At 39.6% G+C, this 25,952-nt stretch overlaps 2 protein-coding genes across 6 annotated transcripts in view; one reads left to right on the forward strand and one right to left on the reverse strand.

Annotated features, from left to right (window-relative positions):
- FILIP1L (filamin A interacting protein 1 like) overlaps nucleotides 1-17,486 on the forward strand; it is a 290,885-nt gene extending 273,399 nt beyond the window's left edge. For 2 of the 4 annotated variants that reach the window (XM_041759743.1, XM_041759749.1), the window contains one exon: nucleotides 13,148-17,486. In XM_041759743.1, coding sequence (XP_041615677.1) covers nucleotides 13,148-13,339 — 192 coding nt within the window. In that variant the 3' untranslated portion in view covers nucleotides 13,340-17,486. Of the gene's footprint in view, nucleotides 1-3,694; nucleotides 10,459-13,147 lie in introns of those variants that run through there. The other 2 variants (XM_041759725.1, XM_041759734.1) reach the window with 2 other exon arrangements.
- The window catches only part of CMSS1 (cms1 ribosomal small subunit homolog), a 370,781-nt gene extending 346,564 nt beyond the window's left edge, over nucleotides 1-24,217 (reverse strand). For both annotated transcript variants that reach the window (XM_041759780.1, XM_041759774.1), the window contains exon 1: nucleotides 24,019-24,217. In XM_041759780.1, coding sequence (XP_041615714.1) covers nucleotides 24,019-24,082 — 64 coding nt within the window. In that variant the 5' untranslated portion in view covers nucleotides 24,083-24,217. The remainder of the gene's footprint in view (nucleotides 1-24,018) is intronic.
- Between the last annotated feature and the right edge of the window lie 1,735 nt (nucleotides 24,218-25,952).

Raw genomic sequence — 25,952 nt, forward strand, 5'->3', positions numbered from 1 at the left:
ATTGATAAACAATAGCAAGTGTGTTCGGACGGGAGTCCTGCTCTATCAGAATTACACCTGTCCAAGGAAGTGTGACTATTCTGCCCTCTGGTGGCTGGCATGACAAATAGAAAGCTCATTCCTCAGGTTTTTTTTATTCAGAAGAAATACTTAAAACTACCACTTTATAAGGTGGGAAGGTTCCTAGTTTTACAACTGCAGCAAAGCATGTGTGCCTGAATCTTTAGCTGAGCAGTAGCAGGCTGTCTGACACCTACAAGCTGTTTCTCCCTCAGATCCCAGGCCCTCAATAACCCTACAGCATTTCTTGGGAATGGTCCAGAACACACATTAAAGAGAGCAGTTTGGATGAACCAAAACAAAGGACTCCATTCACCTTAGGCCACAATGAAGCAAATGCCAAGAAAGAGCAAGGAAGATAAGTGGTTCAACAAAGTCCCCAACCTTAAACCCCTTTAAATTCATTTTCATTTAAACTCCAAATGCTTTCCTTTCCAAATGATGGACCTTCCACTGTGCAGTGAAATATATCAGAACGGGCATCCCCGAAAGCAACACTGCAGGGTAAGGAATCTCTAGGGGAGCCCAGCCAATTAACTGGCCAACACTTCTAAGTACTTTATCACTCGATAGTGAATTTTAACACTGTTCATATAGGAGCACATATAAATCTGTCAACATTCCTTCAGGACACCAGTTTTTACACTTAAAATGGTGACATAAAAATGTACCCTGGGCTACAGTCAGCTATCCTAGGGATAATCTTTACTTGTGGCTTCATTTTAAAATTTTACTTGTTTTTTGAAAATAAAATTACTGATCAAGAGAAATAAAATTTGTCCAATTAATTAAGGCAGGCTTTTTTAGTTTTCTTATTTTAGTAAGTTCCTTTTCCCCCATAGCCAAATGGTCCTGTATGATATTTCTGTAACATTACCTAGGATTTTTTTTTTCCCTTGAGTTCTGTTTTGCTTTTGAAAGCCTAGTCATCTTTGCATAAGTAGGGATGTATACAAGTCCTACAGACCTACAAAGGCCATCTCACTCTGCATTCCTTAGGCCTCTGTAAAGGTGGAATGGGTTCACTAACATGCCACTCATATTTCTCAAGGACATACATGGTATCTTCTCTTCAAAGCACCACATGGACACAACTGGTTAATCCACCGATCATGACATACTGAACTGCCTACCTTCTATCCAACACTGGGGCAGGTATGGAGACAAAAGATTCACTGTCCTTAAAGAGTTTATTATTTTGAGGAAGGAAAGGAGGCAAGAAACAGAAGAGTATTAGACAACAAACAAGTAGCAAACTAAATCCATATATTAAACTAGAGATTAAGCAAGACTACAGTAGATTAACAAGGCTTCACAGAGCAATTGAAATTTGAAATTGACCAATGAAAGATTTAGGTAAGTGGAGTAATGGGGTGGAAGGGAACACATGAGGCCAGGAAACAGAAGATCAGGTTTCAGTTCATGCGTTTCCTAGTCAGCTATGTATCCTAGAAAAGTCATCCAATTTTTGTGAAATAAATAGAACTGGACTTGGTGATCTCTAAGATCATATCTAGTTCTAACTTCCAGTGATTTCTGAATTCTCTCCAAGTCTTAACACCCCTTTTTTTAAAGATTTTTTAAAAAATTTATTTATGAGACAAACAGGGAGAGAGAGAGAGAGAGAGAGAGAGAAAGAGAGAGAGAGGGAGAAGAAGGCTCCATGCAGGGAGCCCGATGTGGGAATTAATCCCAGGTCTCCAGGATCATACCCCAGGCTGAAGGTGACACTAAACTGCTGAGCTACCCATGCTGCCCTTAACACCCTTCTTGAATTGCTTAAAATTCCTTTGGGAAATAATGTTGGGCGTAAATAAACAAACTGATTATCTGCATCAGTTTCCTTTCAGAAATTAAATTTATTCTTCTTCATTTTCCCACTTGTAGGTGTCCTAACCACTAGATGGTCTCCAAAGATGTGTTTTTCTCTTTAAGATTCTATGAATTAGCCTTTTAATCCTCAATATAACAGCTCTCTTCTTATGAAAGCAAAGTTTCTCAACCCCAGGACTATTCACAGCTTGGATCGATGATTCCTTGTTATGGAAGGCTGTCCTATGCACTCTAGAATGTCTAAGAGCATTCTTGGCTTCTACCCATTAGATGCCAAGTAGCATCCCCCAACTGTGACAAACAAAAATGGCTCCTGGCACAGCCAAATGTTCTCTGGGGGGTAAAATCAGCTCCATTTAAGAACCACTGCATTAGAGAGATGGACTAACTATAAGCCAGTTCCTCTTTTACATTACTTGTTGTGGGAAAAATTTGACAGCTCATTTGAAAAGTCTTATGTCTGGTTTTTAGAGATGAAAATCTTGAATCTGACTAAACATAAGCCTCAAAGCAACTTAAAAAAAAAATCTGCACTGAAGACTTCAGTTACATAAGGATAGTTTCCAATAACTTGACATATTGGATCAAAGCACGTGTGTATTTGAACATTTATGTTTGTGTTAATACCCTGTACTTTTGTTTCTTTCAATACAGTATTATAGAGTTTTCAGATGAGCTTTCCATTTCTCACATGTTTTCAGGAGAAGTAAAGAAGTCTAGAAAACCAACCACATTTGCCTTAGTGGGTGAAAAATGGGTTTCAGGGAGATTCCTAAGGACTTAAGAGATAACCCTTTACTGTGTAGCTTTCCAAAGAGTCTTCTCTGAGAAGTTTTAATTCCCTCTGTAGTAGCTTATAACCTACCAGAGGCACAAATATCTTCTATTAGAATACAAGCTTTCTTCATTCTTCAACAAATCACCTACAAGAATGAACTAAAAAAAATTTTTTTAAAGATTTTATTTATTCATGAGTGACAGAGAGAGAGAGAGAGGCAGAGACCTAGGCACAGGGAGAAGCAGGGTCCACGCAGGGAGGCGACGTGGGACTCCAGGATCATGCCCTGGGCCGAAGGCAAGGTGCTCAACTGCTGAACCACCCAGGTGTCCCTGAACAAAAAAATATTTATGAAGCACCTAATATTACTCATTGCTGTGCAAGGCAGTTATGCAAGTAAGATTTAGAATCTAGGGCAGGAGTTGAGGGCAACCTTAGAAGGTAGTTAAGAGCACATCACAGAGAAAGAATTCTGTAGATAGTAAGTACTATAGGAATTTAGAGGAGGAGGTTTCCCTGGGGGCGAGTTTTGGGGGTTAGGTTTCAGAAATAAATTAGATTTGAGCAGGAGCTTGGAGATGAAGAAGACTAGGATAAAGAGAGGACAAAAGGTGTTCCAGGGAGGTGCCCACAAAAGCAGAGGTATGAGGGCAGGCGGGAGAGGAAGAAAGCAATGTTCAAGAAACAATGAGCAGCGCAGTGTGTCTGTAGCTGACATGATTGGGGCAGGAGTGAGGCTTGAAGGACCCTGTCCTATTAGACTGTGAAGGGCCTTGAGTACAATGCTAGGGAGCATTCCGTGTCCTCAGAAAAGGCTTCTGGGTAGTGAGATAATGGAAACAATGCTTTCTACACTGTTATTTCACAATAATACTATAAAGTGGATATTATCACAATTTTAGAAGGAAAAAAAATTTTAATTCGGAGATGTCAGGAAAATTGCTTCAGGTTGTCCTATTAGTATGTGACAAGAATGAGACATTATAACACAAATCTAATTCTACTGTCCCATTCTCTTTCCAGAGCAACACACTGAGAGGCTACTGCAGTACAAACGGGAAGCACAGTAAAATGCATTTGATCCTCTCCATTACTTAAGGGCACAGACAGGTTGCTTAACATTACATTCCTGCACTCTGTCCAGTATGTCTGCCACTTTAGCCAGAACACTTGGAATGCCCCTAACTATACACAGGATTTTCCCCCACCTCCTCCCCACTGTTCTATATGGATAATTTCCTCTTCTCTTATCAAATGACCCACACTGAAAAGTCTGGCTCAAGCCCTACCTTTTTTGAAACCTTCCGTTATCACCATAGTCCAGCGGGATCTGGCTCTCCTCCCATCTCCCTGAGGTTATGGTTAGGGAAAGAACAAAGAATGAATGTGAGTGGCCATGCCTCACATAAATGGGCAGGCTTGGGGAAGATGGATGTGGGGATGGTGCTGTGGATAGGACATGGGAGAAAGCAAGACCAAAGAGAAGCACAATTCCTCTTCCTCAGGAAAATGCCAAGCATGCTCAATGGGCTTGGACTATGATGTACCTGATTGGCTCAGAGGTGGCTAGAGAGAAAAGCATCAGAAGTAAGTAAAAATGCTCCACAGAAGGAGCATCACAACCATGCACATCAAAGCTTATAAGTAGGTAGCTGTACTGACCTGACACCTCCAGAAAAAGCAATCAAAGGATCAAGCCACCATGAAGACAAGCACCACCAACTTAGCCCAGACATAGTGGGACTTCTGCCTTTGCAGAAGACTAGAAAATCTTCCTGGATGGTCTACCCTAATTTAGTGTTTCCATTTCTCAAGCAACACCATAACTTAAAAGGAAAGAATGATGGTCCTAAAATCACCTTAAAGAAAAAAGAAAAAAAGGTAGCTCTGTTTATCTCCTCAGCTCAGGGGGAAAAGTGTTAGAGCTCAACCTTGTCAGTCTCTAAATTCTGGATTAAATAACTGTAAACCAAGGAAGCATCACAAATAAAATTGACGTTTTAGAGAAAGTCTTCAAATTGGTCTTCAAAGCATCTCTCATAAACAATTAAGTGCATAAAAAACTTGATTCAGGGGATCCCTGGGTAGCGCAGCGGTTCGGCGCCTGCCTTTGGCCCAGGGCACGATCCTGGAGACCTGGGATCGAATCCCACATCGGGCTCCCAGCGCATGGAGCCTGCTTCTCCCTCTGCCTATGTCTCTGCCTCTCTCTCTCTCTCTCTGTGACTATCATAAATAAATAATAAGAAAAAAAATTAAAAAAAAAAACTTGATTCAATGCAGCCACTCTTCAAACTACTCACAATTCCTCAAGAACAAATTACTGTCCATTATTAGTGAGTTGGCTGCTTTTCTCTCCTTCTCTTAAAAAAAAAAAAAAAAAACCTATTTTTTTCTGTTCTTGCCTGAATTCATTAATAAAAGTCAGTATTGAGGCTTTAGAAAATTAGAGTTGTATAGACAGGGGAGTTATCTAAAAATTGTGACAGATCCCCTAAAGGCCCATTACATAAGAAACATTTAAACACCTAACAATCCCTTCAGGGTAACAAGGAGGAGGTCAATGGGAAAGGATCTCAGTGAAGAAGGATGACATCTGTCATAGTGACAGAGATAAGCAACACAGTTCTTTTTATATACATCATTTTTCTGATTATAATAATAATACATATTTATTTCAAAAATTTTGGAAAATATAAATGCCAGGGCTACTGATTTTAGCTTCTAAGAAGGGTAATGAGAGGTCTAGGGGAAAACAATGGACAATTAATACTATTTTTTTAAGCCAACCCATCAACCATGGCCCCACTCCTGGTTTTCTCCGGCTGCCAGTGAGGAAGGAAATGTGCTCTGGGGGGGACATCCTGTAATTACTGAGTGCCCCTGCGCCAAGGATGGCGGATTCCCCCTCAGAATACAAGTTCACGTAATCTGTCTGCTCAGCTCCGACATCGGCGGAGGGCCAGCCTGGTCACTGGAGGACAGGAGCAGGATTTCCTTCCCCCTGCTAGCCAATCAGTGCCTGGATAACAACTCAATCATTGTGCATTGTGCAAGTACAGGGAAGAAATGCCTCCACAGGGGGCTGCTCTCAGAACTAGTTCCACTCTTATCAGTATGACTGGTGGCCTTGTGGCAGGGCAGGGAGGGTGTTGGCACAGGATGGGGCCCAACGAAACTCACCTCTCAGGCCCTGGAAAAGGAATGTAAAGGTATCTATTGTAGAAGAGATTGGCAGGTGAAGAGGAATTAAAATTTCCCCTTGGGTTCTCAGCCACTTGACTGGTGTCAACAGTTTTTCTCATGATGATTCTCAAGGCAAGATCTCCAATTTTCAGTGCCCACCAAACAGTTCTACATGGGAGGTCCAGCTACACATCAAACTTGGCACGTGCCCACACCCCACTGCACTGCTGCTTTTGGGTTGTTCTTTGTCTCACTTCTGATCATGGTCCACTACCTTCCTTGTTACCAAAGTTCAACATCTGGGAGACATTCTTGACTTTTCTGCTTACAGCCCTGATCTAGTCAGCCATTTTGCCCTGGTATTTTTCTCTGCTCTCCCCCTTTTACTTGTGTTACTTCCCCCTAAACAGATGGTAGTGTAAAGTAGTTAATCTATTGCATTTACTCCTCACATCTCTAATCCAATCTTCACTCACATTGCTAGTGATCTACCTACAATATCTTCCCAATCATGGCAATTCTCCAGTCCTCTCCACCCCACCCCACCCCCACCACCAAAAACAGAACTTACTTTACACTTATATTACTGAGTATCCAAAGTCCAAACCTTCTATCAGGTCTCCATCTCTTACCTCATCTCCCTTTGAAACTGGACAACCTCTATATCCTCACCAGAACACGGTACTGGCCATCCTCCTACATTCCAATGAGCTTTCTTGCCTTGTATCTTGATCATACTGTTCCTAGGGCTAGAATACTCTTCTTTGTTTCTCCTATTGAAATCTTACTCCTATCTCAAGTGCCAATTCCTCTGGAAAACCTTCCTTATTTTTCACAATCTTCCTGTGAGTTCCCAAAATACTTCTGTACCTCTACTATAGCACTTTATTTTGCCTCTTTTTATAATTATTTGTTATCCCTCCTATACTATAATCTCTTGAGAGCAATAATCCATTATTAGATGTTTTTTATAGTCTTTTATCAATGTTTCTCAAATGTAATCACTGATTACCTTTATAAAAATCACTCAGGACTCTACAGATTTCCACATGCGTAGACCTATGGAAACCAGTGCAAGAAATCTGCATTTAAACAATCTGCCTGGTCCATTCTTGGGCTTATAAAGTTTAAAAACCACTGTACTACCTTACCCAGGACTTAAATACTGCTGGTAGTAGGTGTTCAACAAAGGCTTACATGACTAACAATATACCTGTTGGTGACAGTCTGCTCCCATATGTTCTTTTCACAATTCAAAAATGTCACAGGCAAAGGATTTCATTTCATTCTTCAATAAAAAAATAGGAAAAGAGGAAAAAGTAGAAAATAGTATGTTTTCAGGTAAACTCTAAAAAAGAAAGATGATGACCAGACCAAGTAGGATAAAGGAGGAAAAGGTCGTGTGAAGGGATCCTTTTCTGGGTCAGAATTGGTTAGACACATGGCCGAGTAAGCACAGTACTGCTTGGTCAGCTGCTTCAACCCCTATGCTTGCTAACATGTCTCCAATAATTAATTGGAGAGGGGAGAACAAGGGTAAGGCAGAAAAACAAGAAAGATAAAATAACCAAAAAAACTATGATTATGATCAAGAAACAGGCATCTTAAGAAAAGATATAAGGAAAAAGGCAAAGTTCGTTAACATTAACACAAGTAACAACAAACACTTATACCATGCAAGTAGGTACTCTAATCCGCAGATAAGGATTACAGCTGAGGAAACTGAAGTCTGAACAGGTAAATGGCTTGCCTGAGGACACACAACTAGCTGGTGTCACATCAGAATGCAGACCCAAGTCTGATGATCTGATGATCTGGCATCACAGCCTCTGCTCTAGCTGCTAACCCAAGCCTGGTGTAAAATGTAAGCCTGTAAACGACTGAAAAAATTTAAATGGGTGCAAATAATGAAAAATGAAAAAGGGGGAAAAAGAAAAACCAACAATCCTGAGGTAAAAAATCTGACAGATGAATAAAAAGAAAGGAGGACGGCGCCCGGCTGGCTCAGTCAGTAGAGAATGCGACTCTTGATCTTGGGGTTGTAAGTTTGAACCCCACACTGGACACAGAAATAACTTAAAAATAAAATCTTAAAAAAAAAGAGGACAAACAAGGAAGACAACAGTTCGAGGTTAGTTGACTTTACTTTTAGCATATCATTTCTATATATGATGCTACGTGTCTGGGATCGAGTCCCACATCGGGCTCCCTGCATGGAGCCTGCTTCTCTCTCTGCCTGTGTCTCTGCCTCTCTCTCTCTCTGTGTCTCTCATGAAATAAATAAATAAAATCTTTTTTTCTTTTTTAAAAAGGGCAGCAACTGAGTTAGGAGGATTTTTGAAAACTGTATTTCTATGTTTATTATTGGACTGTCCTCACTGCCCCTGGTGTAATTACCACAGAGAGATTGGGATGTAACTAGGTACAACCACAAATCATATTACATTATAAAATAAAAGCATCAATTTCCTCTAACCTCCTCAGAAACTAGACAACTTTTTAATAGAAATCATAGCATTGTAACTCTATTTAAAACCAAATGTTTCAAAAACAAAAAAACAAACAAACAAAAAAAACCAAATGTTTTCTCACAGGTTAATAGAAATAAGCAAATCCAACTATTAAGTTTCCTTTTGAAAGATCTCTTACCATATAAAACTGTAAAATCTATAATGGTAAAGTTTCATTGTATGGAGGCGGTTCTGAGAAAATCAAGAGAAAAAGCCAAAGCAGTATATGAAACTCTAGGCTATGTGCCAGATTCATTATCTGTTATTTCCATATTTTTCTTTATACAAATTAGTAGTGATTTCCCAAACAATACAAAGACAAAAGAAATGAAGGCAAAAATATTTCAAAGATTTTTTTTCCAGTTTATCATTTCCTCTTTCTCATTACCACATCTATCATAATTACTTATGCACTTTCCCATTAAAAAGAGATAAAAACAAAAATACAAAATATTGTTATTCTGATAACACAGCTGGGTCCCTGAGGGAGTTAGGCAGCCTTGAATCTGCCCCCTCCCTGCATCACCCCAATAACCACAAATTGAAATGAAAGGAGGTCTTTGGGAACCTTGAGCCTTTCAACCTCTAGAGCTAAAGTGTACTGAGGGGCTGTGCAGGCCTTGGAGTCAAGAACACTCCTGAGGGAACACTGTTTTCTTAGACAATATGTTCCCAATACATTTCCAAAAAGTTCAAAGCACTTACAAAATTAATTTCATTTAGAGAAAAGGGAACATCCTGATTCCAGCTGTCTAACTAGGATCTAATAGCTTCCCCATAGATGCTGATTTTGTTCTGGTATGCTTTCAGATGTTTGTCCTCCATGATAATATGAAAGAGCACAAGCATCAAGTAAAAACTGGGCTACATAATTAAGACTTCAAATAAAACTGAAAACATTTTCACCTTTCTGTACTTCTTTTGGTCACAAAGGCTCAATGCCATTTAATGACTTGCTGTAACCAAGGAGTCTTATAGATTGCTTGGTTTAAGAAACTATAGATAAGCCAACATTTTATGAATTTAGTGAATACATTCCACACATATACTCCTGTTCTTTCTACTGCTCCCTAGATAAAACCAATGCGTCTGCCTCACTGAATTTGGCATCCTTCAGGCCTATAATCCATTCCAAATCCCAATCTCCATGCTGAATTGAGTTAAACATTTAAAAAAATTTTTTTTCTTCTATGAATGAGCTTTCCAACTTGCTTAATCTCCTCCAAGACATCTGCTTTCTGATGAAACCCAGGAGCCTCCGACTCTAAGAAGAGCATTCACTGTGTGGTCTTAAAACAGACCTATGCAGAGATTCCTCTTGAAATATGCACTCCAAATTTGGATAAAACTTTCTTGGAGCTATTTGACATAATGGTCTGTAAAAAATGATCCAAGAGATGACACATCTTAAAGCTCCATACCTCATTTACTTAAATATGTCCAAGTATAAAATTCATACAGGAAAAAATTAAAAACCCACAGCATCATTTTTAAAAGATTTTGCGAAAGACATTTAGGACTGTTCTAATAAAATGACTGGCCTTTGCTGCCACCTAGAGGTAAGAACTATGTAGTGAAATGAGAGTTATCAACACAACACAAAATTAGCTTGCACCATCAATGATCTAGAAACAATGGAAGTCCAGAAACTTTTCGGTGACTGACCCCTACCAATGACCATCATCCTCACCAAAGCATAACAATATAGCTTAAAACAAACAAGCCTCACCAATATTCTGTTCCATACCAATTGGTTTATCACAGGGATTTCAGTTCTGAATAACCTGTGGTGCTCATTAAAGACTCATGCCCATACCCGACACTCTTAGACAATCAGATTCAGTAGGTTCTAAGATGGGATGGGGTGTGGGCATCTGCTGTCTTTTAAAAGCCCTACAGGTAGTTTTGATGTAAACCTTGGAGTCATGAAGCCCTGGACTTTAGTATTAAACCTCTCATACCCAGGCAAGGCCAGAGTTCCAGATGAAAGAAAACTTAAAGCTTATTTCTTCTTCCCTTTTTTTTTAAGGTCTTAAAAAAAAAAAAAGATTTATTTATTTATTTTAGAGAGAAGGAGAGAAAGTATGTGAGTGCAGAGAGGGGGTTAGAAGGGGCAGAGGGAGAGAAAAACCCAAACAGACTGTGTTGAGCCCAGAGTCTGACATGGCACACTGGATCTCACAACCCTGAGATCATGACCTGAGCAGAAACCAAGAGTCAGATACTTAATCAACCGTGCCACGCAGAGGCCCCTTTAAGATTTTATTTTTAAGTAATTTTTAAGTAAACCCAATGCAGGACTCAAACTTACAACCCTGAGATCAAGAATCTGACCCACCACCAACTATGTCAGCCAGGCATCCCAAAACTTAAAGCTTACTTCTAAAGGAATTTCAACTATAGTAGTATTTCTCAAAGTATGGCAGGCTGACCACCTGCATCAGATGAATCACCCTGAGAGTTTATTAAAAATGAGGATGTCTGGGCACATCCATAGACAAGTGAATTATAATTTCTAGGGGGAAGGCCCAGGAATCTACAATTTAAATAGGATTCCAACAGATTTTTGTACAATGGAACCAATCTGTATCTTGACAAAGTTAAAGGACATCGCAGAAACCTATCTTGGAAAGGCTATTATTAATGCTGTGGTGGCAAGATCAGTCAACTTGAATTAGTCCATCACTGATTTCAGCTGCAGCCACTACTGCTCATGGTTTGGGAAATATGGTTGATGTTCACATAAATGTTCTGCTGTCTTAACTGTTTCCTTCTTCTTTTATCTCTTAATATAACTCAGTGTTACTTTTTCTAATTGTATACTTAATTGTAGAAAATTAAGGAAATAGAAGAAAAAAAATACGTATAATTTCACTAACCAGTTAGCCACTGACATCACTGGTATATTTTCTCCTAGTATTTTCTCTTCAAACATACATAGTTAAAGCATGTATATAGTTTTTAATCCTGCTTTTAACATTTCTGAATAAGCATTTTTCCTATATTTTCAAAACCATCATTTCAAGACAGTATAATACTTCCATGTGATTACAGTACAATACATAGTATAAACCTTTGTTATAAATAATGCAAAAACGAATGGCCTTGCCTACATCTGATTATTTCTTAGAAAAGATTCCTAGCAATAAAATGAATGAGTCATGGGCTGTGAGTTTTAGGTATCTTGAAGCACTCTACCAAACTACTATCTTAGTCATCACTGAGGTTGAGCCATCTCACTAAACCCTTACTAGGCACTGAGTTTTATTATTAAAAATCAAACAAACAAACAAACAAAGGTTCTGCTTATTTGAGAGGTAAAAATGTTGAGTGAACATTTTAGCACTGATGGTGAGACCATGAGGAATACCACTTAGATAAGGAGGAGACTGATATCAGAGTATCAACATCTCACTTGCTATGTTTAGGATTATTTTTTAAAAAATGACAATATATGAAAGTCTAAAAACTCTTCTAGCATCTAGGCATACAGAAGACTGACTAAATGTGCCAAAAGAAAGTATATTCCCCATATAGTTTATCCCTAATTGAAGGGTTCATATTTTCAGCTAAGTCTATGTACTATTTATTTAAAAATCTAAATATGGTTGCTATAAAAGCTAGGGGGCATTTTAAGTAACGAAATATTTACATAAAGAGACTTAACTGCACTTTATCAGTACAATAAAAACATGGAGACAAATTTCTGTAGAATGAAAAACAATGTAAGAAGGGTTCCCACAAAAACAGTATTAGTAACTATGATGAAAACTGCAATGCATTTTTAAAAGATTTATACTTTTTCAACTCATAGAAAAGAAAGGATGATACAACCAAAAAGGGGGAAAGTAATCATCACCACCAGCTGTGGATTATAAGGGGAGAACTACAGTTAGCTGATAACTTTTCCCCATCTCTTTACCAACAAGTAAATACTCATTTCCAAGAGTATTTTTCCTTAATAAATGAAAATAAGAGTGTATTTCTAAGTGAATGTGAACTCAATCAAGCTTTCACTTTTTCACACTCCACAACCCACTCTCCAAGTTCAGATCATTCAACCTATCTGTAACTCCTCTCTCTTCATATTTATTACCAGAGAACAAATATTAACACAATTCTACCTCCACAATGTATCTTCCTTCAGCTTTTGTCCTTCCTATCTCCCCTTTCCCACACAGTCTATAGAATCAGGCACAATTTTTCCTATCTAAGCCCAGTATACAGTCCCATTTCGTCTCTCAAATACAACCTAATCTGAAGTCCCTTCATTTCTCAACTGTGTCCAATTTCCTACCTAAGGGACATTGCCAAAAATATTACCTCACCTTGCTGCCAAAAGTATTCCTTTACACCAGAATGCCCTCCCATTCCTGCTACTAAAAATCCTAAAAGTCTTTAGAGGCCCAAGTCAAATACTACTTTCTTCATGAAGCTCTCTTAGACCCCACGGTTGAAATTAACCTTTCCTTGACAATCTCATGACTCTTTGAGATTAATTTGGGACACTACTCTTGCTTATCTCCCACTATACCATGATTGCCAAGAAGCAATACTGTATTTAGTATTATCAACTGTTGAGAGTCTTGCACACAGTACACACTCAACATATATTGGGAGAATTACTTTACTAAATGTTTTTCTTCAACTTGACAGTCTTTAACTGATGTATCCCCAGAGCCTAGTGCTTTCAAAGAAGCTGAATTCTCAAAGCTGAACAATATCTGCTTCTCCACAAACTGTGCCATTAACTACCTTTTGTTCTTCTGTTTAATTCAAGATCAAGGAGGTATGCAAGCAGAGAATACCAACACGGATCCCTAAACCAAAATCTACAGGCAACACTAAGCTTTCCCCTAAAGCTCCCCTGGGGCCTATGGATAAATCCAGTCACTACACTGGGTGTGGGAAGCTACACATCATAAGGACTGTCACCTCTAACACTTTTGTCCACATGGGAGGGAAAAGGTAAGTCATGCCAACGCACTACGCACTGTCTGGACACATTCACCTACAGAAGTATCTGGAAAGCTAAAATTACCACTATGAAGGCCAAAGAGGAAAGGTCATCTCTCTCCAAGAAATGGTAAAGCAGCAAAATGACAAGTAATTAATTCACAGGTTGCTGGACCTGGGGAATAGTATCCTGAAAGACCGGCACACCTACAATTGTTACTTATATGGGTGTATGTGCATATACACACAAACAAGCCCAAATCCTTCTAATTCCTCATTGTACTTAAAGGCCAGCCCAAAGTTGGACCATCTATCATTGGCATGGGATAGGACTGAATTCATGAGAACAACTCAAAAGTTTTCTGGTGAACTCAGAAGTAACTTTCATTTCACAGAACTTTACTGAATCATAATTTGCTAAGAAGATATGCTACCAAGAATTCCTAATCTGCTTCAAGAAAATCAGATTATTTCCATCAAAATGACAGGACAATTGAAATTTTACTTTAAGGTCTAAAACTATGATTTCTTTACAACCAAAAGAAGGAAAAAAAGGGGTAAGGAACAACAAAGAACAAAGAAAGGAACAACAAAAATGAGTAAAAGGTGAACACATTCTTTGTGTGAAGGACTTGATAATCACTCGTGTAATATGCACACTTAAGTGCTGGCAATTAGTCCTCTGTCTCACTTCTAGTAAGTTGCCCTTCCTATATATGCCAGGCCATGGAATCACATTGGTAGGCTTACTAGGAAAACCATTTTAGATTTGTGCTTTCTAAAGCAATCAGGACACTTAAGAGTCAAAGGTCACTAATACTGAGATCTTTTTGGGAGATGAGAATCACTGTCCTAGGTGTTAAAAAAAAAAAAAGTCAACTTATCATTTCATCAGACATTCTTTAATCACATCACTTCTTTGAATCAGTGCTATAGAAAAACATAGTTGATTCAGCAAAAGACTCAAATTCCAATCCTAGCTTTTTACTCATTTGACAATAAGTTTGGCATTCATCAGTCTGGGCCTTCAGTCTCTTACATGTAAAACAGGAGAACTGAATAATTCTTCAGGTTCTGATAACCCATGAATGAATCCAACGAGTCATCTATTAGGCGGACTCAATCCTCTAGCAGTAGTAAGCTCAAGTAATTCTTTTCATCACACTTAAAACTCTCTCACTGAATAAAGAGAAAGGTACATCTAATCCAGTGTGGATAGAGCAACACAATAATGTTATATGACAGGCATTTTTGACAGTTATGTTGTACAAAGTTTCAGTCAGAAAAAAAAAATCTATGAAGAGCATGATTCAAGGTTCTCTATGATCCTGCATTAAGAACTGGAGACTGGATCCTGGGAGAAATTCCAAAAGGACATTGCTTTAAAGCCAGTGATCCTGGGATGGAGCCAGCAGAGTAGGAGCAAAGGAACTGCCATCCTTTGCTCATCCAACCAAGCCTGCTTCAGTGTGCTTGTCATTGTACAAATGCCTCTGGATCAACTCCAAGGAGGAAGAGAAGGAGATGGAAGTCTGGGTAGCATTAAGCTATGCAAGCCAAAGAGAGGGATGATGTGTAGCAGTCCCAACAGGCAAGTGGCAGAGGAAGAAGCTGGGGGAGGTCAGGTGAATTAAAAGCCTGAAATGGAAAAGTCTAAGTTAAAAAGCAGTAAGAGAATAGTGGCAGGAAGTGAACTACAAAAGAAGGTGACAAAGCTCGGATACAAACATTACAAGAGAAACAGTTCAGAAGGAAATGCAGGGTAGTAATAGGTGGACAGTGGACAGTGTGGTGGGAAAATGTGCAGGGTGCTTAGTGTTGGGCCTGCAATATGCAGGTAATATTAAAGGAACAGAGGATGAAAGAATGATGGAGAGAAGGGCCATTCAATCAAGACATAAGTGAGAAAATGTACTGAGAGATGGCAGTGGTATATGACAGGCTGAGGAAAAGCAGTTGTCAGGTGATTGACATTTAAGACTGATAATTATGCTAATGGAAAGAAAAAAACATTGGACCTCCTATAGAGGAAACCAAACAGACTGAAAATGGGAAAAACAAGCATAAAATACTCCCAGAAAAAACCAAAACACTGGGAACATTTTTACCTTAAAGAAGAGCACAAAATATGATGTATGTTGGATATTTTTAAATTGTTTTCTCCTAAGTTAGGAGACTCCTTAAAGGACATTTTCATGCCAAGCTGGCATAAGCTCAAGAGAAGCAAGAAAAGAGGGACAAGATATTGTACAAAGTACTAAAAAAGAGTCGACAAATAGTGACACTTTTTTTAAAAAAGATTTTATTTATTTATTCATGAGAGACTCACAGAGAAAGGCAGAGATGTAGGCAGAGGGAGAAGCAGGCTCCATGTAGGGAGCCTGATGTGGGACTCCATCCCGGGGCTCCGGGATCATGCCCTGGGCCAAAGGCAGACGCTCAACTACTGAGCCACCCAGGCGTCCCAAATAGTGACATTTCTATGGCAAGCAGCAAAAACCCATATTTAAATGGTAACAGTTCTAATCCCAGTAAGACAAAAGTCTTTGAAATAACAAAGTCTATTTTAACAAGAGGATTACCAACCAAAACCCATGCTTATTTTAAAGCAATATGTAACACAATAAAAACGCATAAATAGCTTACAACTGGGAATACTATTTGGAGTTCAACAAAATGGTATTTGATCTATAACACAACTGAAATACAAAGAATCCTGTCTCCTGAGCATAATCTATTTTTGCAGAAATGTGGCCCCTCTGAAAAACAGTATAAATAAAATAAGTTATCCTAATTCTAGACTTAACTTTATTAAGTTTTTAGAAGAAAGCAGATAAATATCCAAGTGAATAAAAACAAATCCAAGTTGTAACAAGAATTTTAATAACCTGATACTTTTATGCTGGAGGTTTTCCTCAGCCCTTCATTTATTTAGCTTCAGTGATTTCTGAACTAATCTCCTTTTAACTATTTGGAATAAGCTATCTGATTTTTAACAGGAATGTGATGATCCAACATATGACTGATAGTGATGGACTAAGTAATGGAGTATTTGATGTAAAATGCAATTCCCTCTGGGATATGTTTCAAATTCCTGTTCTAGAGGACATGTGACATACAACTCAGGTTCTGACACTGAATCTGGGACAGGGGTATGCAAACTGCAGCCTGCAGGTCAAATCAGCTCACTGTTTTTGTATGTCCTATGTTAAGAACAATTATTTACATTTTTAAATAGCAGGAAAAAAGTCAATGAATATTTTACAAAATGTGAAAGAAAATTACATGAAATTCAATTTTCATTGTCCACAGTTTAATTGGAACATGGCCACACTTATTTGTTCACATAGAATTGTTACACATGATTGCTTTTATGCTACAATGTCAGAATTGACTAGTTGTGACAGTGACTGGACAGCAAAGCCTAAAATATTTACTATCTGGCTTTTTACAAAGAAAGTTTCTGATCTCTGGTCTAGTGTGAATTACACTAGCAAGGAATTCAGAAACAAGAGCTTAAGAGTTTAATCAACTAACTAAAAAAAATACTAGTAATTTAAGAACTAAGAATTCTTTGAAAGCTGATGAAAACAGGGAAACTATATTTCAAATTGTTTGTTTTAATGTAGGAAAGGGTTCAACTAAAGAACATCAGGTAAGAACAGGTCAAAGGACTTGTACCACAAAATACTGTAATGTGTTGTTGCTGAATCTGAGAGGAGAAATGGAAGTATTTCTAGGTCTTCCAAATTCCTGGTATTTTTCAAGAGATTCATAGACATTTAACAAAATCATAGCAGAACTACTATGCACCTAGTTGGAGAAAGATGTACAAATTTGTACCTTGAAATGCTTACAATTGTTGTCAAGAACCACTTGTTAAATCACTTGTAAGAACCATGGAAATTGCATACAATAAAGTAAAAGTAGCCCATGAAGGTCTCTGTGGATCCATTTGTTACACAGTCTTCAAGTACAGAACACAGACTTCTGATGTAGCATGCCCTCTTTCTTCTTTCCTTCCTCTCACCTTTTAAAATTTATCCTGTCCCTGCTTTTTGCCCTTGAACATCTGTCTTAAAATATTACTTGCATTTCAGTTGAACCACACTGATGTATAAATTCCACAATGTAAGCATATGTAAACATCCTTTAATTCCACCACAGTGTCTAAAATAGGGCCAAGCAGGAGAATTCAATAAATGATTTCAAAGTTCATTCTCTGTTGTGTGTTATCAAAATAGCCCAAGTCTGAATTCTATACGTAGCAGCAAAGTTTTACAACATCTACTACACATGGCTGCTTATAGGTAAAATTAATACTATAAAGGCCTAACTCTGGTGTGAAAAGAGGGAATAAACCAAACACTTGAAGTATTCAAGCTTAAAAGATCCAAGGTGTTCCCCTGTTTCATAATTTCAAGGAGCAGTAAGCATAGATAAAGCAATGTGATTTGAAGGAGATGCTATACAATGATAATATAACAACAACAAAATTTAAATGCTCATTTCAACAATCTCAAACAAAATGAATAATCACATTGAGTTTAGGTAACAAAAGCTGTCACCGCTAGGAATTATCAGCTCATTATAAAGCAATAGTCTGTTTTTCCCTTTCAAAACAAAATTTATAAAACTAAATTCAAATACACTTAGAATAAAAGATTAGTAGACACAGTTACACAAGGATTTTCAACGTTATTTTCAGAAAGAGAGAAGCAGCACCTGTTAAATCTTTCAAGAGCCTGAGCTAGATTTTGACAATTCTTCCAATAAACTCAATTTCTTTAGATATGAAACTCTTATGCTGAGATCTTCAAGATGTGGCTATGAAACATTAATGATCAATTACTTAATGAACAAATTCCTAATGAGTGCCTGCTAAGGACCCAGGTACTACTCTAGGCACTGAGAATACAGCAAAGAAAAACAAACAAATCCCTGCTCACAGGAGCTTACATTCTAATGTAGGGGATCATACCAGAATGTGATAATTTAACAAAGAAACGTAATCTATTAGAAAATGTAATCATTTAACAGTAACAGTTGGTGACAGTGCTCTGCTGAGAATTACCATAATGTGAGAATGTAACAGAGCAGCTAGACAGCTACTCTGGACTGGCTGACCAGGAAATGCTTCTCTTTTGGTGATGTCTGAACTGAGGTCTTAACTGAGGTCTTCATGTTCTTTTTTTTTTTTTTTTTTTTTAAAGATCTTATTTATTTATTCATGAGAGACAGAGAGACAGAGAAAAGAGAGAGGCAGAGACACAGGCAGAGGGAGAAGCAGGCTCCCTGCACAGGATGCAGGAACTCAATCCCTGGACTCCATGATCAGGCCCCAGGCTGAAGGCGGAGCTAAACCACTGAGATACCCAATGGATCCCTAGGTCTTAAAGTTCTTAAGGGAAGGCTAGCCATTTGAAATACAGGAGAGCCCAGAAAGACAAAGGAACAGCTATTGCAAAGGGCTAAGACAGAATGAACTTGGCCTGTTGAGGCACAAAATAAAGGCCAGTGTGGGTGAAAGAACATAAGCTAGAGGGGAGTAAGTAGGAGAAGAGGTGGCAGATATTAATTATGATAGGTACCCCGGGTTGTATTATGTGTGTCAGACGGAAGCCACTGGAGGGCTTAGGCAGGAATGAGATCTGATCACTCTGGCTGCTAATTGCAGAACAGTCTCAAGAGGGACAAGACAGAAACTGGGAGCCCTATTAGGAGTTCACTGCAGTCAGTAGTTAAGGCAAATGAGGATGATAACATGCACTTTGATGGAGTTAACAGAGGAAAGAGATGGGAAAAAAACCATTCAGGATGTCTTAGAGCTAAAGACAAGACTTGATAGATCTGATAGGAGGGGTGAAAGAAAAAAATAAATGAATAAAACAGGATATTCCTAGGCCTTTATTTGTGAAATTGGGTAGGTGGTAATTTAATTTACTGAGATAGAAGTCTAAAGAAAAAGCAACTAATTCAGTAGTTGGCTTTCATTTGCATTTGACATTCCTAGTAAATACAAGACTTCAAGAAGACAGCCAGGTGTTGAGAGTCCTGGCTGATACCTGACAGTTCAGACATGTGGATAGCTCTACTATCCAAGCCCAATGATACAACCTGCTTATTTGATATCTGAGTAATTAATGTTCTTTAGAAGAATAAACTTTAGGAGAGTTAAGAGTTAACAGACACACTTTGATAACAATGATGTGTTAAACAAAAGAGTTTATAAACTATCAGCCTCTTTTAATTAAGAAAGGATTGTTATTTTAGAGATAGGATTTTTACCACTGATAATCAGAATAATTATCTCTGAGAAATTTAAGTGTACAGACTGGTTTCAGATTGCCTATGAACCATAGCCTCCCCAATTGCCAACTAGATAACATCAGGCAAATCACACACTTAGTGCCTCAATTTCCTCACCTGTAAAATGGGGATAATAGTAATTACGCTATGGTGTACTTGTGAAGATTAATTGAGTTAGTACACATAAAGCAATCGAAATAGTATCTGGCACATAGCAACCACTCAACAAATGCAAGTTAGTATTATTATCTACACTCTCCCTGTACTGTACATAGAAGTGTGTTCACACTTCAGTTTTCTAGTTAGATGCTTGCTAAGAGACGGAATCAAAGATTCAGAACGAGTTAGGGAAGCACATGAAAAATCTTCTCAAAAAAATAGGGGTTGAGAATTTGACAGATTGCTAAAACATCCTCTTTAAAAGTAAGCTATGGGGGTGCCTGGATAGCTCAGTTGCTTGAGAGTCCAACTCTTCATTTCAGATCAGGTCATGATCTGAGGGTCATGAGATCAAGCCTCACCAGCATCTGTGATCAGTGGGGACTCCGCCTGAGATTCTCTCCCTCTGCACACCCCCCCCCCAATAAATAAATAAATAAATAAATAAATAAATAAATAAATAAATAAAATCTCTAAAAAAATAATATAAGTAAGCTATATATATATGCCAGTCATTCCTAAATCTCTTATCTGTAGCCTTGACCCAACCCTGGAGCTTCAGATTCATATATCTCACTACTTACTGGACACCTGACTTGTAACTTAATAGGCATATTATTGGAATAAAAAGGGAGGACAATCAATATGCCCTTCAGTAAGTGAATGATCAAGTGACCAACTCCAACTGCAGATTTTAGCTTCACACTGAGAAAGTGCCCAGTTTGGCCAACTACATGAAACCCCATGCATTGTAATCTGTTCACTTTAGCATTAATGTTTTCCAATTATGATTCTAATGAATATCTTGTTTACTATTAGTCACTTCAAATAATTTCTTAAGGTAGGCAGGGAATAAGGAAATAAGTAAAATGACCCCTAGGCTCTGTTGCCTGAGCACACTAGCTGCACACTCTTCAGCAGAGACAACTCTCAGTTGGGCCATGACTCCAATCACTAACAATTATGTCAATAGGGTGACATCCCAGGTAGACTAGGACAGTCCCAGCAAAATTCTAACAGCATGGCCTTTCAATCTTAAAAGTATTTAATTGGGTGAGAAATTATATGTCTAACTATATACATGATCATCAAGAACTCTGTAGCACTGGCACATGAGCATGTATTTATTCAGCTAATATCTTCCAAACATCAGGTGCCAAGTCCCATGCTGGGCTCCAGTAAAATGCAGGATTCTAGCACAAGAGTGTAAGTCCTGAATAGCCATAAGATGTATGCAAAAAAGAGTCATATGTAGATCTGGAGTTTTAATAAGAGTCTCTGAGTTACTTACCACATCTAAGACATGAGACCAGCAGAAATGGTACATTTCCTTAGACAATAAGTAGATAACTGGATATGTTAGACAGATGTTATACATAGTGTGTGCCGGTGTTTGGGAATCTATATAATTTGTATACTTTACTCTTAGAAAACAAGCATAAGAATTCATGACCATGAATGTTAAGCCTTTGTTGTAGATTGTTGAATAAATGACTAAATACTTCTTGCTACCAGAAGTGTGAGTGGAAAACAGATAGTAAGGAAAGATGTTTATTTTTATGATCAAGTAGGATAGCACACAACAGAAAAAAAGGCATCATTAGAACTATCTTTCCTTTCTCTGATTTAAAGCACTATTTCTCCCTTGACCTTCAAAATAAAATATAGTTCACACATTTTAGGCTACTATTTCCCCCATTAACATAGGTAGAATCAGGAAATCTCAACTGGTTCAGTTGTGATTTCTTCTGAATTAGAAATACTATACAGATTATTTAGACACATCACCAACAAATAAGCATATCTCAGGAAACATAGGCTCACTATACTTAAAAGCAGTTAGCAAAGCAAATGCCCCTGATACATTCAAAGTCAGCAATTTTCAAATGTTACTCTTAGAGCTAGAAGGAATCTAAGAAGTAAGGAGACTTTAACATACCACCTTGATGGGAATCCTGGTAGCTTACATCATGGAGGCTGTAGATCCAATGTTTAGAATTTAGAACTGTTGGTTGGTTTAAACCCTTAAAAAAAATTATCTCTAAGGACCCTTCATTTTATGCTGAGGCCCAGCAAAGCCACATTGTAATAGTGGATACGATGTGACTTTGAAACTCAGGCACACCTGTGTAACACCTCTTCCTAGATCTCTTCCTTATTGTGTTACTTTTCTTTCTTTTCTCTTTTCTTCTCTTCTTTCTTCTTTTCTTTCTTTCTTTCTTTCTTTCTTTCTTTCTTTCTTTCTTTCTTTCTTTCTTTCTTTCTTTCTTTCAGATTTTATTTATTAATTTATTTGACAGAGAGAGAGAGAGAGAGAGAGAGCGCGCACGCGCGCGCGAGCATGGCCGTGGCAGGGCGCAAGCCAGGGGAGCGGCAGGCAGAAGGAGAGGGAGAAGCAGGGTCAGCGCTGGGCATAGGGCCTGAAGGGGGGCTTGATCCCTGGGCCTTGGGATCAATCCTAGGACGCTGGGATCATGACTTGAGCTGAAGGCAGATGCTTAAGGGGCTGAGCCACCCAGGTGTGTCCCCTTGCTGTGTGTTTTTGAGAACTTTACTGAACTTTTCTATTTCTTATCTATAAAAATGAAAGTAATACTTATCTTTTAAACATATTATTTAAATTAAGTGAATTTGTATTTATGAAACTATCTGCCACATAATAGACAATACATAATAATTTCTTTCCTTCTAAAGGGTGACTAAATTGAGAGACATACGGCTGGTAGGGGGAAAGGGCCAGGGCTAGATCCAAGAAATAAGATCCCCTTCACCACTTAAAAATAATTCAATTGTTTCTAAAATGACTTCTATATTTAAACACACCAGAAAATATTGCTTTAAATACCTGAGTTGGGGGGGGGAGGGTTATTAAAGTAAACTTGGAACACTATAGACTGCAAAGAAAAACATTTGTGCCTTTAAGCACAGAAAGATATTTCCTAAAAACAAAATAGCAAAAGAGTCAGGAAGGCTAAGGGAGGAAGTATTACACTGGCTACCTTTTAAAAAATGACATCTGCTCAGTTTGTACCTGAAGGCTACCCTTCCAGAAACAATACTGTAGAATTCTGCAGCTTATTGGATACTTCACAACACTTATTTCAAAATTAATGTTTGCAGCAAGTATGTATCAAGTGTCAGTCACATGCAGTGCCCAGTGGACTATATGACATGGGTCAGACTTTGGTTTTATCCTAAAAAAATCTTAGAATCTGGTATAGAAGAGGAGTAGACTTTGAAGAACTAAAGAACATAACCGTATATTAAGCCTCATGGAACTTGAAAGGTTCAAAGCCAGCCTGTGCTGAGGAGTTAACACTTAATACCACCTACTTGGAATGAAATACCCATTGCGCTGGCAGTGAGGTGTTTCAGTTGTGTTAACTAACTAAATTCTAGTCTTGTTTCTGACACCCACTAGCCACGTGAACTTGTCAAGTTACCGGATATATTTAGGTCTCATGTTTCTCGTTTATAAAATGGTTGAGTTCAAAAAGATGATCTCTCTCCAAACGTCCGTTACGGGCAGCCCGGGTGGCCCAGCGGTTTGGTGCCTGCCCTCAGCCCAGGGCCTGATCCTGGAGACCTGGGATCGATTCCCACGTCAGGCTCCCGGCACGGAGCCTGCTTCTCCCTCTGCCTGTGTCTCTGCCTCTCTCTCTCTCTGTGTCTCTCATGAATAAATAAATAAAAGCTTAAAAAAAAAAACTTAAAAAAAAACCGTCCTTTAGGCTTTTTATAGTCCACATAACACGAGAGGATGATAGCAAGAAAAACCGCACATATTATGTACCAAGCACTGTGCCAAAGAGCATCATTTATATCTTAAGAAATTGGCATTATCCTTAATTGACCGATGAGGATAAGGAGCCGAAGCAGTATCAGAGGGCCAGGGTCCCGATCTGAACAGGAGCAGACTGCACCTGATCCAGGAGTCACCCTCAAGCACTACGCCCAAACTCTCTGCATTCACGAAAAAAATCTCTTATCTATCAAGAAACACGTAAAAAGGAGAAGCTTAGGAAAGAGTCCTTCCTGACAGGCAGGCAGATCCGAGGTAATGTCACGGCGTTTCACGCAGCAGCGAGGCTCTGGCGCCGCCTGCTCCGCGCCGCTGCCGTCCCAGTCCACTGGGCACAGCCCGCGGGGACACACGCCGCGACGGCCCGAGGCGGCGGGGGGGGGGGGGGGTCGGGGGCGCCCGCGGCCGCGGGGGCACAGGGGTACCTGGGCTGCTGGCTGCTCCCGCAGGCTGCTTCTCCCACCACTCGTCTCCAAGAGCGTCTGCCATCTCCGGGAGGGGCCAGATGGGAACGGACCACCACGGGAAAGCGGCCGGTGTGGCAGGTCCTCCCGCTGCCTCCAAGCCGGGAGGCCGGAGCTGGCCGCCAGCACGCGGAGCCGCCACTCGGGCTCCGTCGCCTCCGCCCCGCGGCGATGACGTCACGTCTGCGCCCCGCCTCCTCAGCCACGGAGCCCCGTCTCGTCGCAGTTTCCACACAAACGCTGACGAGCCCGCTAGGTCTGGTAACTCCAAATAAATCCTCACAAAAGCATAAAGACGAGAAAATGCAGAACCCCCAAAGAGGGTCTTTTAAAACGTTTTGTATAGTTTTATTTTCTTTCCTTTTTTTTTTTTTTTTTGGCGAAAATCTATTGACGAAAGTGTGAAACACGATGCTCAGATGATTTTTCTCTGCTGGGTTTGAAAGGACCGGAGCGGCGGGAGCGGCCCGGAGCACGTGGGTGTGTTGTCGTCGGCGTGTCCGCGTCGCGGCGCGGGCGGGAGTGCAGCGTGAGTGTGCCCCGGAGAGACGCGCGCGGGAGTGGATGCCCGTGAATGTTGGGCTTTCGCCGCACAGTTGTGTGCTGCTGTGTGCACGGTGTGGGTCCAGAGGGTGTTGACTGGTTCGGAAGGGCTCGACCCGAGAACACTAGCGGGCCCGAGCGTTGCGAGGCGTGGGCCCTTCCCAGCCTCCTCCGCTGCGAGTCCGCCGCGCCTTGTGGAGCCGGAGAAGCGAGTCCGTCCTGCTTATCTGCAGGTAAGGGACCCACGGGACCCCCTGTCTCAGCTCCAGCGTGAAGTGGCAGAGATGGGAGCGACAGGCCATCGAGAAGGAGACTTAGAGAAGGGAGACGATGACCGGTGAGCAGGTGAAATGATGTTCTGTCCCCTACGAACCTGGGTATAAAACAGAGACCGCGACGAGGTACGGTCTTGCCTGCCAGAGATGGACGAAATCGCGGGAGTCCGACCTCACCAAGTTCCAGCGAGGAGTTCTCTCACCCTCAACTGGTGCGAGTGTAAATTGGTGACAACCACTTGGAAAAGCGGTTTGACACCTTGTAGAAGTAAACCTGCGCGCCTTACGAGCCAGCGAGTTCCACGTCTAAATATCCACACTTGGGAAACTCGTGAATACTCTACAATATTCACAGCTGCACTGCTGGTCGTAGCACAGAAGTGGAAACAACGGAAATGTGTTCCTGTAAGAAGATGGGCAGCTACATTATGGTATATAGCCATAAAATTGAGCGTAGGAAATGAATCAACGCACGTAATGACGTGGATATGTTTTGGAAACGTAATGCTGACTTTTAAAATGCCGAGTTTTAGTTGCCGTTTTATAAAGTTCAGATACAGGGAAAACCACATTTGTTTAGCCCCCAAAATACATAAGTGATTTTAAGGAAAGAGAGTGGTAAACACAAAGTTTAGGGTATGGAGTAACCAGCAGATGGGATTAAGAGGAACAAAGGTAAATGTAAATTATTGGCAAATGTCCTATTGGTAGAGTGGAGAGTTCATAGATGTGCATTAAATTATTATGCTTTGTAATTTATAGGCATGTTACATATATTTTTAATGTATCTAACAATATTTATTTCCATGATTTAAAAGATAAGGGGAAAATCCACTTATACAGAAAAGTCATTTTCAGTAGAGTTAAATTAGGTGCTATTTAAAAACTCACTAAGAATTCCAATTAATGACTGAATAACTTAAATGACACTCAAGTTTCCAGACAGTTCTGCTGCCTTTCCCATGTGAGTTCAATTTCCCACTGACCCTGGTCTTATCCCAGGATAAGTCTTCCTCTTGTGCGTTGGATCCCAACCCCTTTTGTCTTCTAGCCTCTTCTACTTGAGTTAAGTGGCAG

The sequence above is a fragment of the Vulpes lagopus genome, chromosome 1 (genome assembly GCF_018345385.1).
Source record: "Vulpes lagopus strain Blue_001 chromosome 1, ASM1834538v1, whole genome shotgun sequence".
Lineage (NCBI taxonomy): Eukaryota > Metazoa > Chordata > Mammalia > Carnivora > Canidae > Vulpes > Vulpes lagopus.